Source organism: Aureococcus anophagefferens (assembly GCF_000186865.1).
Source record: "Aureococcus anophagefferens unplaced genomic scaffold AURANscaffold_9, whole genome shotgun sequence".
Taxonomy (NCBI): Eukaryota; class Pelagophyceae; order Pelagomonadales; family Pelagomonadaceae; genus Aureococcus; species Aureococcus anophagefferens.
In genome coordinates this window covers 800802-813275 of record NW_008705569.1, presented here as the reverse complement: position 1 = coordinate 813275, position 12474 = coordinate 800802, and the positions used below count along the sequence as shown (strand labels likewise).

Here is a 12474-nt window from a genome sequence, read left to right as displayed (position 1 = left end):
CGGGCCCGCCCCAGTTCGGCGCGCTCGACGCGCCGCTCGTGCCCGCGAGGCGCGTGCACGTCAAGAGCGGCACGCTGGGCCTGAGCTCCCACATGGGCATCCACGGCAACGACAACGAGGACGTCACGGTCACGGACGTCGTCATCCGCGACTTCGAGACGGGCGGCGTCCAGCTCAACGGGGCTTCTCGGGTGCGGCTCGAGCGCGTCACCGTGGGCCCGTCGCTCGGCCACGAGCACAGCGCGGGCCCCGTGCCCGCGCTCGCGACGCTGAGCCAGGCGACGAACCTGCTGCGCGTCGCCGAGGGCACGCGCCACGAGCGCCAGGAGGAGATGGTGCTGCTCTCCGCGGCCGTCGAGCGCTTCGTCCAGGAGACGCTCGCGGGCGAGGACACGTCCGCGAGCGTCTTCGCGTCCGAAGCCGCGGGCTACGCGGGTTTGCCCGACGGGTCGGCGACAGTGTGGATTCCAACCACTGGTTTGGGGGGTCCCCACCAAACTTCAGAACTCTCTAGCTCGGTCAAATCGACGTCGATTCGGCTGATTTTTGGACGAATCGATTGCTCTCGTCGAGTTCTCGAAAAACAGCCGAAGAGCTTGTGTCGAAACCGTCGCATACGCGAAAATTGAAGTCGGGTTGAAGATTTGATTTCCACACAGGTCGGCGATCTACGGCGTCCTCTTCCACAAGACGAACGTCGCGATCCACGAGTTCGCGGCGTGCTCCGCGGCCGACGTCGAGGACCACGAGAACGACCCGCTCGACGGCGTCGAGCTCATCGACGTCGAGATCAAGGAGCTCAAACTCGCCGCGGAGGAGATCGTCGCCGTCAAGGTCGACGGCCGGGACGTCACGGGCCCCGCGGGCGACGTGCTCCAGATCTTCAAGGCCGCGGACGCGGAGGGCTACTACGCGCCGAACGCGCTGATCGAGGCCCAGTTCGCCATGCGCGGCCTCCACGAGGTCGCCGCGGCCGCGGGCGCGGCCGACGACGTCCTCTTCAACGCCTTCGGGAGCCTGCACATCCCCAAGCGGCTCGCCGTGGACTGGCGCCACGGCGACGTCACGCTGGCCGAGGCGTTCGCCCTCATGGAAGCCGACGGCGAGCGCGTGGCCTTCAGGTGCTCCAAGGACTCCATGGGCCACCACAACAAGGGCGTCGTCGGCTTGCGCCTCGAGTTCGTCACTGTGTGGAAATCAAATCTTCAACCCGACTTTAATGTGCGCGTATGCGACCGTTTCGACGCGAGGCTTTCTGCTGTGCTTCGAAAACTCGATGAGAGCAATCGATTCGTCCAAAAATCAGCCGAATCGACGTCGATTTGACCGAGATAGAGAGTTCTGAAGTTTGGTGGGGACCCCCCAAACCAGTGGTTGATTTCCACACAGGTTCGTCACGGACGTGTCGCTGCGGGGCCTGAAGATCCACGACCTGGAGAACGTGGGGCTGACGTCCCAGTTCTTCGACGGCGTCTGCGAGGACGACCCCCTGGACCACCACCGGACCTACAAGGGGTCCGACGTCCGCGGCGTCACCATGTCCTACGTCGGCGGCGTCTCCTCCGCGCAGGCGAAGATCGGCAACCTGCGGAGCCCCGCGGGCGCGGCCGTCGGCGCGGAGCTCCGGACGAACGTGCTCACGACGAAGCTCGCGGACGTCGCCTACGGCGACATCCAGGGCGCGGACTTCGACCGGTCCCACCACCTCGTGGTCCACGACGCGGCGAACCCGGAGGTGTCCGTCGTCCAGCGCCGGCTCCGCGACGGCGACGGCTGCCCCTTCGCGCGCGCCTTCGCCGACGCGGACCGGTCCGGCTGCCCCTTCGCGTCCTAGCCGACCCGCGGATCGGTCCGGCTGCCCCTTCGCGTCCTCGCCGACTCGCGGACCGGTCCGGCTGGCCCTTCGCGTCCTCGCCGACTCGGGCCGCCGGCATCTCGCATCGCAGGAAATCACACCGCCGGCGACGGGCGCGACGCCCGTCGCCCGCTTCGCGCGATCCTCGCATATCGAGGCTCGCCCAGAGTCGTAATACTTGCGATGCGCTTACGCGGACCCCCCTAGTCGTCGCCGAGGAGCGCGAACGCGTTTTTCGGCGTGTTCTTCGCCGGCGCCGGGGGCGGCGTTCGGCTCGAGGCGCGCTTCGCGTCCTTCGCGGCCGCGGCCTTGTCCGGCTTCGCGGGCGGCGGCGGCGCTTTGTCCGCCTTTGGCCGCTTCGCCGCGTCGTCGCCGCGGCCGCGGCCGCCCTTGCCGCCGCCGCGGCCGCGGCCCTTGCCGCCGTCGCCGCGGCCGCCCTTCGGCGCCTCGCTCCGCCCCTTCGGCGCCTCGCTCCGCCCCTTGGCGGCGTCGCCGCGGCCCCGGCCGCCCTCGCTCCGGCCCTTGCCGCCCTCGCCTCGACCCTTGCCGCCGTCGCCCCGGCCCTTGGCGGCGCCGTCCTTCTTCGCCTTGCCCTTCGCGGGCGCGGGCGCGGCGGCGGGCGGCTTCGTGACGTCGATCTCGATCTTCGCGGCGTCGTCCTTGTCCTTCTTCGCCTTGCCCTTGCGCGGGGGCCGGTCGCCGTCGGCCGCGGCCGATCCGTCGCCGCTCGACCGCTGCGCCGGCGCGGGCTTGGGCGGGTCGCTCTTCTTCCGGGGCTTGTCGGCCTTCTTCTTGGGCTTCTCCTTCTTGTCCGACACGTCGACCTTGAGGGGCCGCCCGAGGAACGCGGCGCCGTCCAGCTTTAGGCATGTGCCGAGCTTGTCGGAGTCCGCGAACTCGGCGTAGGCGAAGCCCGCGGCCTTGCCGTCCTTGGCCGGCAGGCGCAGGGACGACGGCGCGCAGCCCTTGCCGTCGAGGAAGGCGGCGAGCGCGTCGCCGGTGCAGTCGAAGCTCAGGTTCGCGACGAACGCGACGAACGGCGGACCGTCGGGGAGCTTCGCCGCGGCCTTCGGCGCCTTCTTCTTCGCCTCGCGCTTCGGCGGGCCGCCCTCGACGGTCATGCCCCGCCGCCAGGACTGCTCCGCCGGCGCCTTGGCCGCCGGCGCCGCCCTGGCCGCCGGCGCCGCCTTGGCGCGCTGGCCGCGCGGCGAGCCGCGCTCCCGCGGCGGCGACTTGGGCGCCGGCGGCGCTTCGGGCTCCGGCTCGCTCTCGACGGTAACCTCGTCATCGCTGTCGCCCCACTTGTTGCTGGAGTCCTCGAACATGGTTGCACGGCGTTGACAGCGACGCTGGTGGCGGTGCAAGGGCCTCGGGTCGGTGCGCCGAGCTCGCGATTCGAGCGGCGCCCGCCTCGAGCCGCGCCGGACGCGTCGTCGCGGCCACCGGGACCCTCTCCTCGAAGCCAGGACGGCACTAAGGAGAGGGAACATCGAACAAGAGACCGCCAGAGAGTCGAATTCGGAGCCCCGCGCGGAGTAGCGCGCGCGGGGCGGCCGGCGTCAGCACGCGGCGTCGTCGGCCTCCTTCTTCTCCTCCTCGTCGCCGTAGAGGACCTTGTCGCCGTCGCCCTTCGTCGTCGCCGCGCGGGACCCGTCCCAGAGCGGCGCGGCGAGGAAGAGGACCGCGTAGATGAGGCAGTAGGTGCACCACTTCGAGCCGAGCGCGAGCGTGCCCTCCGTGGACCAGAGGAAGGTGATCACGCCGACGAAGGGGAGCACGAGGGCCGCGAGGATGCGGGGGTGCTCCCGCTCGACGCAGACCGCGAAGTTGCCCGCGGTCAGCGCCGCGACGACGAGGATCGGCGCCGCCGCGCCGTCGTAGCCACCCCAGCGCAGCGTGTCGTGCGCGCGGGGCCACCGGGCGCGGATCACGTCCGTGCAGGCGCTCTGGAAGGCCATGGCGATCGTCGCCGCGCCGTAGAGCGCGAGGAGCGCCTTCCGGAGCGCGAGGTTCCGCGGCGACGGGTAGCGGAGCTGCGCCCAGTACTGGACGAAGACGACCGCGGGGATGGCGTACTTGGACACGAGGAAGGGGCCGAGCTGGTGCGGCGGCGTCACGGAGAACCTGCGCGCACAGAAGGGTCGATGTGCGTCGACCGGGGGGGGGGACGCGGCGGGGACGCGCGTGAACCGGCGGCTCGGGCAGCCCTCGAGGCCCTCGGCCTCGTGGTAGGTCCAGAGCACGATGTCGATCACTTGCGTGAGCGGGTACGTCGCGAGGTAGAGGGCGTACCACCGGTCCCGGGGCCGGTCGCGCCAGCGGAGCACGGCGCAGGTCGCCCAGGCGACGGCGCAGGCCGCCGCCGAGACGGCGCGGTTCCAGCACATCGGTCGAGGTGTGCTCACTTGAGGTGTTTCTTTTGCCGGGTGTGTGGTCGATCGATCAAGGTGTGAGCGCTTCGCTTGCGCGAATGTGGGGTCTGTGCCGCGCGAGGCGTCGGGGAAACTCGTCGCCGCTCACCTCGATTTGTCAGCGCCATGAATCTCACTGCGGCAAAAAATTCACAGCACCGTGGCCGCGCAGCGCGTCGCCATCGATGGCGCTGGACACGCTCCTTGGTCGTCGGAGCGCTCGGTGTGTGGAGGCTGGGGATTCCGGATTATCCGGGGCTTCGCCGACCACCCCGCGACGCGCGGAGGGCTCTTGGCGTGCAAAAAACCCCGGCCGGACACGGGCTTGGCGCCTTCGACTCCGAGCCGCTCAAGCTCGCCGGCAGCAAGGGCACGACCGCGCCGTGCACCCACGCCATATCATGGCGCAGCAGCCGCGCCTCGAGGCCTACATGGTCCACACGACGGCGCCGTTCGTGGGCCTGTCGACGTCCTGGGCCAAGGCGCCGGTCGACGCCGCGGCCCTGGGCGCCGTCGGCGGCGGCTGCGTCCTGTCGCCGACGCGGCTCCTGCTCTGGCGCGTCCGGGGCGACGTGCTCACGCTCTGCGAGGAGACGCTCGCGGCGCCGGAGCTCGAGGCGAACCGCGTCGCCGTCGCGCTCGCGTCGCCGGCGCCGCGCGGCGCGCCGTGCTGCTGCCGCGCGTTCGCGCCGAGCGCCGCGAGCGACCGCGTCGTCGTCGCCGTCGCCACGGCGGGCCACGCCCACGTGCTCTACTTCCCGCCGACGGCCGGCGCGTCGGCGCTCGCGCGCGCGTGCCGCGAGCGCCACTGCGGCGGCGTCAAAGTGTCGCTCGACGCGGTCCTCGGCGGGCCCGGCGTCGCGGCGCCCGCGGCCGCGCGCTGGGCCGCGCCCCGGGGCCTCCTGCTCCCCCTGGCCCCCGGCCGCGGCGGCGGCGTCGCGGCCGTGCAGCTCGGCGACGCCGCGGAGCTGAGCTCCTTCCGCGTTTTGCGGGACGGTTCCGGCGCGCGCGGCGTCGTCGGCCGCTTGGTCGCGGGCCTCGTCGGCGCGCCGAGCGGCGACGACGAGCAGGGGCTGACGGTCGTCGCCGTCTGCTCCGGCGGCGACGGGTCGTCGCTCGAGCGGTGCGTCGTCGCGGGCCTCCGCGCGGACTGGCGCCTCGGGGTCTGGCTCGGGTCCACCGGCGCGCTCGCGCATTCGCTGGATCTGCGCGAGACGCTGCGCGGCGACGGCGTCGCGCCGCGGCTGGGCCCCGGGACGCGCCTCGTCGGCGTCGAGGGCGCCGGCGGCTTCGCCGTGGCCGCGGTGCTCGACGACGCGCCGATTCCGGCGCTGGCTTTGATCGACGCGGGCGTCGCGGCGGACGGAGCGCGAAACCCGGCGGCGGCCGTCGTCGCGCGCCTCGACGCGCCGCGCTGGCGCGACGGCGCGCCGGCGCAGGCCGCCGAGCTCCGGTGCCTCGAGGCGTCGGGCGGGACGCTCTGGTCCTACTGGGCGCGCGACCGGCCGCCGACGGGCGCCCCGTCGTGCGACACTGATGCAGCTTTGTTGGCGTCCCACGCCATCGACGGCGGGGCGCCGGACGTCGCGGCGGTCGCCCACGCGCCGGCGCTGGGCGGCGCGCGGGCCGCGCGGCGCGACGCGGGCGACGCCGCGCTCGAAGCCAGGGCCGCGGCGGCGTCGTGGGCGTCGCTCTTCGGGGGCGACGACGGGTGGCCCGCGGCCTCGGCGGCCATCGAGGCCCACTTCCTCAAGCGCCTGTGCCTGCCGGGCCGCTTCACGGCGCGGGCCCTGGGCAACGCGCTCGCGTACGGGTTGCCGTCGGTGCTGCGGCGCGACGTCGGCCCGGACGCGGTCGTCGACGGCGCTTTGGACGCGTGCCGCGACGCCTTCCGCCGGTCGCTCCGCGACGACCGGGCGTCGCTGGAGGTCAAGTGCGCCGCGCTCTGCGGCGCCTGGCGGAGCTTCCTCCACCTCGCGGACGCGCAGGCCGTCGCGGAAGCGGCGCCGCTCGGCTTCGTGTCGTCCTCATCGGACGCCGTCGTCGCGGCGCCGCCGCTCTGCGCCGCGGCGGGGCTCCAGCAGCTCCTGCCGCGGCTCGAGCACGTCCGGTGGACGGCGGCGGCCCTCGAGACCCACTGCCGGGCGCCCGCGCTCGCGCCGCTCCTCGCGGCGCCGTCCGCGGAAGCGCGCGATCTCGGGACCGCGCTCGACGCGCTCCTCGCGACGCGCGACCCGGACGCGGCGCACCGCGTCGCCGCCGAGGCGCGGGCCGCCGCGGCGACGCACGCCGCGGCGGACCCGGCCTTCGCGGCCGCGTGCGCGGCCGCGGTCGGCGGCGACGACGCCACGCCGTTCTCGGTGTCGTCGCTCGTCGACGAGGCGACGGCGGGGCGGCTTTTAGCCGGCGCCCTGGCGCCCGCGGGCGGCGACCACGCCTACGCGCGGAACGCGCCGTCGGCGCTCGCGCGCGCGGGGCTCGCGGCCGCGGCCGCGGCGGCCGCGGAAGATCTCTACGGCGCGGCCGTCGCCGTCGCGGCCGCGGCGCTGCTGGGCGTCGCCGCGGGCGGCGCGGGCGAGCCCCTCGCCGACGCGAGCCTCGCCGTGGCCCGCGATCTGAGGGTCACGGCCTGGCTCGCGAGCGACGCGCCCGCGGACGGCGCGGCGCCGCGGAAGGCGCGCCGCGTGTCGTTCGCGGACGGCCGCGACGACCGCGCGCACTGGCTCGACCGCCGCGAGCCGGCGCTCGCGGGGCTCCTGGCGCCCGACGGCCAGCTCGTCGAGGGCGGCGGGCCGGGCAACGCGTTCCTGGACCGGTGCGCGGCCGCGGCGCGCGTCGCGGGCGCGGGAGCCGGCGGCGGCGCGTACCTCGGCGCGCTCGCGGCGGGCGCGGCCTGGAGCGGCGTGCTCGGGCCCGGGTCGCCGAGCCGCCTCGACGTGTATTTGCGGGAGAGCGGCCAGCCGGCCTACGCGTCCCTGCGGCGCCGGCGCCAGCTCGCCGCGCGGGCGGGAGACGTCGCCGCCGCCGCGGAAGCTTTAGGCGACGCCGAGGCCGCGCGCGGCGGCGCGGCGCGCCTCGAGGCCGCCGCCGCGGCCTACGCGGCGCGTCTGGCGCTGTCGGGCGACGACCTCGCCTTCACGTCCGCCAAGGCGCGCATGCTGCGGTCCTGCGCGTCCGACGCGCGCGGCCGCGCGGCCGCCGCGCGGCTCGCGCGGCTCGCGCCGAAAGACCAAAGCGACGCGGGCCTCGCCCTCGACGCCTGGGCCTTCGAGCTCGACCTCGCCCTCGGCGACTGGGGCCGCGCGGCGGCCAAGGCCAATACGGACCCCGGGGAGCGCGTGCCCCGGCTCGCGCGCGAGCTGCTGGATCGCGGCGCGGCCGCGCGGCTCGTCGCGGCGCCCTGGGGCGACGGCCACGCGCTCGTCGACGCCGCGCTGTTGAAGTTGGCGCGGCGCGACCCCGTCGACGACGCCTTCGCGGCGGACTTCCTCGGCTACGACGACCGCTGCCGCTTCGACGCCGCGCGATCCGTCGACGCGTACAAGATCGCCGCGGCGCTCCGCGTCGGGGCCCGCGACTTCGCCGGCGCGGCGGCGGTCTTCGTCGAGGTCGCGGGGCGCCTGGACGGGCTGCACTCGCCCAAGGCGACGGCCGCGGCGCTCGCCGCGGACGCGGCCGCGGACGCGTGCCTCGCGGCCGCGCCGCCTTCGGCCCGCTTCGTCGCGCAGCGGCCCGCGCGCGGCGGCGACGCCCTCGCGCTGACCTGCCGCGACGACCTCGCCGGCCGGAACCGGCTCCGGCGGAGCCGGCTCCGCCTCGGCGGGAGCCGCCTCGGCCCGCGCGACGCGGCCCTGGAGCTCGCGCGCCGCGGCAACCACGGCGATGCTTTGGACGCGGCCCAGCCCCTGGGGCCCGACGTCGAGGCCGCCGCCGTCTTCGCGCTGGCGGGCCACGCGGCGGCGGGCGCGCCCGGCGGCGAGTTCCGCGACGACCGGTCGCGCGTCTACGCCGAGTCGACGGGCGGCGCGCCGGCGCCGGGGCCCCTCGGCGCGCCCGTGGCGTCGACGCCCGGCGACCGCGCCGAGGCCGTGCTCGAGGCGGCGCTGGCGCGCGACGGCGTCGCGTCGAACTTCGGGTTGTGTCGCGCGGCGGCGGCGCCGTACCTCGCGGCGGGCCGCGGCCTGCCAAAATTCCTCCACGACCGCATGGCCGGCGCGGGCGGGCCGTCCTTCGCGGGGCGCGGCGGCGACGCGCCGAAACTCGTCGCGCTCTACCTCGACCACGGCCGCCTCGCCGACGCGTGCGCGGCCGCGGCCTCGGTGCTGGCCGAGCCGCCGTCGACGAACGGTTCGCGGCCCGAGGCGGGCAACGTGTCCTTCCTCCCCGTGGCCCTCCTCGACGACCTCCAGGACGCCTGCGACGCCGCGCTGGAATCCGGCGACCGCGGCGACCTCCGCGGCGCCTACGACGCGTTCCTCGCGGCGCTCGACGCGCGCCTCGACGCGTGCGCGAACGACGTCGTCGCCGCGGCCGCGGAGCGCGGCATCCTCGCGTAAAAGCTACGAGGTAAGCGTGCCTTAGGTCAGTCCGAGTCGTCGTCCGAGCCGCCGCCGAGCACGGCGACGGCGCCCGGGCCGCCGTCGTCGTCGTCCGGCCGCTTGCGCTTCGCCTTGCGGGCGAGCTTGAGGGCCTTGCGGCGCTCCTTCTCGCGCGCGCGGTCCTCGCCGTCGGTCTCGGCGAGGCGCGCGCGGACGCGGTCGACGAAGTCCGCGTTCGCCGCGGCGAGCGCGGCGCCGGCCTTCGTCGCCGCGCCCTCGGCAAAGGACGCGGCCGCGGAGCGGTCCGAGACCTTGCCGTCGTCGTCGAAGGCGAGCTTCGTGGCCCGCGAGCTCCGGGCCTCGCCCGCGCCGTCGATGCGCTGCTTCCGCGCCTTCTTGCGCGACAGGGGCTTGTCGACGGCCGCGACCTCGATCGCGTCGACGTCGCGCTCGGGCCCGCGCTTCGCGGACACGAGGACGTCGTCGTCCGAGTCGTCGTCGCCGGAGCTCTCCGCCGCCGTCGCCGGCGCCGCGGCGACGCCGCGCTTCGCCGCCTTGGCCGCGGCGATCTGCTCCTTGAGCTTCTGGAGCTTCCGGTTCGCGTTCTTCGCCGCGTGGCCCTCGGCGCGCGCGGCCTCCGCGGCCCGCGTGTCGCCGGGGAGCTTGACGCGCGGCGCGTTCGCGAGGCCCAGGCTCGTGGCGAAGGCCTTGAGCGGCAGCTTCGACGCGTCGAAGAGCGCCTTGTCCGCCGCGAGGACGACGGAACGGACGTACGCGGAGAAGCACTTCTGCGCTAAAGCCTTGACCTCGGGCCGCGCCGCGACGAGGGCCTCGACGTGCTTCGCGGCGGAGAAGGTGCGCTTGCCGTTGATCGCGACCTTCTTGACGGGGATCTTCGCCGCGGCGAGCAGTTCCGCCATGCGCGGCTCCTCGCTCGGCAGGAGCACGAGCATGGCCTTGCCCGGGCGGCCGTTGCGCGCCGCGCGGCCCGCGCGGTGGACGTAGGCCTCGGCGTCCTCGGGCGCGTCGAGCTGGACGACCCAGTCGACGTCGGGCACGTCGAGGCCCCGCGCGGCGACGTCCGTCGCGAACAGCACCGCCGCGGTTTTCCGCTTGTAGTCCTCGAAGGTCGCCGTGCGCTTCCCCTGGGACTGCTTGCCGTGGAGGGCCAGGAGCGGCACGCCGGGCTGCGTGCCGCGCAGCGCCTCGAGGAGGAAGCGCGCCTGCGCGCACGAGCTCACGAAGACGATCGTCTTGCACTTGAGGTGCGCCTTCACGAACGCGTACAACGCGTCCATCTTTTCCTCGAGACCGCAGGTCACGCGGCACTGGTCCAGGGCCTTGGGCGTCGGCGCGCCCGTCGGTTGCGACGCCTCGCCGGCGGCGCCCGCGACCAGCGCGCGCTCGTCGCGCGCGGCGACGAATTCCACGGTCTTGGCGTCGACGAGGCCCCGGAGCCGCCCGAGCCGCGACGACAGCGCGGCCTCGGGCGCGCCGGCGAAGCCCGCTAAAGTGGCCGAAAACAGCATGGTCTGGCGCTGCTGCGGCAGGTAGGCGACCAAACTGTCGACCTGGGCCGCGAAGCCCATGTCGACGACGCGATCCGCCTCGTCGACGACGAGCGCGAGCAGCCCCGTCGCGTCGAAGGCCGGCGACTCCTCGGCGTGCTGCAGCACGCGGCCCGGCGTCGCCACGAGCAGGCACATGCGGCCCACGCGGTCGCGCTCCGCGTCGAAGTCGCGGCCGCCGCCGGTGATCAGACCCGCGGACACGTCGTGGCACGACCCCGCCTTCCGGAGCACGTCGAAGATCTGCGCCGCGAGCTCCCGCGTCGGCGAGATGATCAGGGCGCCTAAACCGTCGCCCGCGGACCAGCGGTGCCGGTAGAGCGCCTCGAGCGCGGGCACGAGGAACGCCAACGTCTTGCCGGAGCCGGTCCGCGCGGCGCCGAGGACGTCGCGGCCGGCGAGCGCGTGGGGGATCGCGCAGCGCTGGATGGGCTTCATGGTCTCGAAGCCGCCGCTCGTTAAGCCCTGGAGCGTCCGCGAGCTCAGCGGCAGGGCGTCGAAGCGCGCGGCGCTCTCGTCGGCGCCCGGGCACCAGCCGCGCCGCGGCGACTCCTCGGCGATGCGCCGCTCGAGCTCCGCGATCTCCTCCGTCGGGTCCCGCATGTAGGCCGGCTTGGCCTTGCCGCCTTTGTTGTGCCCTTTTTTGCCCATGTGAGAGCGCGCGTCGGTGGTGGTGAGCAGCTCGACGAGGCTCGGATGGCGGCTTCTATCGCCTTCGGCAAATGCATGGGTAACAGTGCTTCACCTATTTGTTTGAAGCACCCGGACCCCGCCCCTTGGAAGGTTCGTCGTCCCCGCGTTGCGATGGTGTGGTCTCGTACCTTCTCGTCCTCGCGACGTGGAGTCGCGTGGCCCGAGCACCGCGGCAGCACCCGGGCCGACCGTCCGAGTCGGGCGCGCGTGCCACGGCGCTGTTCCTAAACGAGTCGAACACAGCCGCGACGCCGCGTGCCCGCCGCGACGCGGCGGCGCACGATGCGGCCGGTGCCCGAGTGCGCGGGGCTGGTGCCCGAGTGCGCGGCCGACGACGTTGGCGACGTCGTCGGCGCAGGCTCGACGCATGCTAAAGTTGCCACAGCAGCCCAGACCTGTGTCTTTCGATCTCGCCTCCGACGCCACTCGCGACGTACACGTATAGAGACGCTCGTCTCGGCGGCAGCCACATGGCGGATGTCGAGGACGGCGCGCCCCTGCTCGACAAGCAGCGGTCCATCGCCGCGGAGTCGGCCAAGCTCGAGGCGCACTACCACGAGACGCAGGAGATCGCGAACCTGCGGCTCTGGTGGGGCTTGTGTTATGCGAACGCCATGGGCGTCTGCGGCATCGTCCTCGTGGCGCTGGGGTCGACGCTGAGCTCGCTCGCCGAGGACTGCGGCACGACGGCGACGGCCGTGGGCACGGTCTTCATCGCGCGCGGCGTCGGCGCGATCACGGGCGCGCTGTCCAGCGCGCGGCTCTACGCGCCGCCGCGCCGGGGGAACCACATCATGGTCGTCGTGCTCCTCGCGTTGTCCGCCGTGCTGCTCTACATGCCCTTTGTGCACGACGTCTGGGTGCTCCACGTGACCTGGTTCCTCATGGGCCTCTGCACGGCGACGTTGGACACGGGGTGCCAGATCATGACGCGAAAGGTCCACGGCGTCCACGCGGGGCCCTGGCTCGGCGCGAACACGGTGTGCTTCGCCATCGCCGGGGCCTTGGTGCCGTTGATCGAGATCATCACGGGCGAGCTGTTCGCGCAGTACGCGACGCTCGCGACGATCTCGGTGCTGAACGCGGCGGCGTTGTACGCGGCGCCGCACCCGGAGACGCCGGAGATCAAGGCCCAGCTGCCGCCCCGCGTCGGCGCCAACGGCAAGGGCGACAAGGCGCCCAAGGGGCCCTACCACCTCGAGTTCCTGTTCGGGTGCACGGTCTTCTGGTTGATCGGCGGGAAGGTCGACACGACGTCGTACATCACGACGTACGTGCGCCAGACGGGCGTCGTCTCGTCGTCCAAGGCGTCCGTGGCGCTCCTCCTCCTCTGGATCATGATCACCATCGGCCGCTTGGTGGGGCTCCAGGACCAGATCAACCTCAAGAAGCAGCCGACGCGCGCGATC

The 12474-nt window shown here is 74.2% G+C and overlaps 1 protein-coding gene across 1 annotated transcript; it reads right to left on the bottom strand.

Moving 5' to 3' along the window:
• Positions 1-9463: 9463 nt before the first annotated feature.
• On the bottom strand, positions 9464-10975 carry AURANDRAFT_26477 (hypothetical protein; the record flags this gene model as incomplete). The annotated part of the gene is made up of 2 exons (XM_009038695.1): positions 9464-10177; positions 10250-10975. Coding segments are annotated over 2 exons (1440 nt in total), but the record flags the coding sequence as incomplete, so codon positions are not given.
• Positions 10976-12474: the final 1499 nt, after the last annotated feature.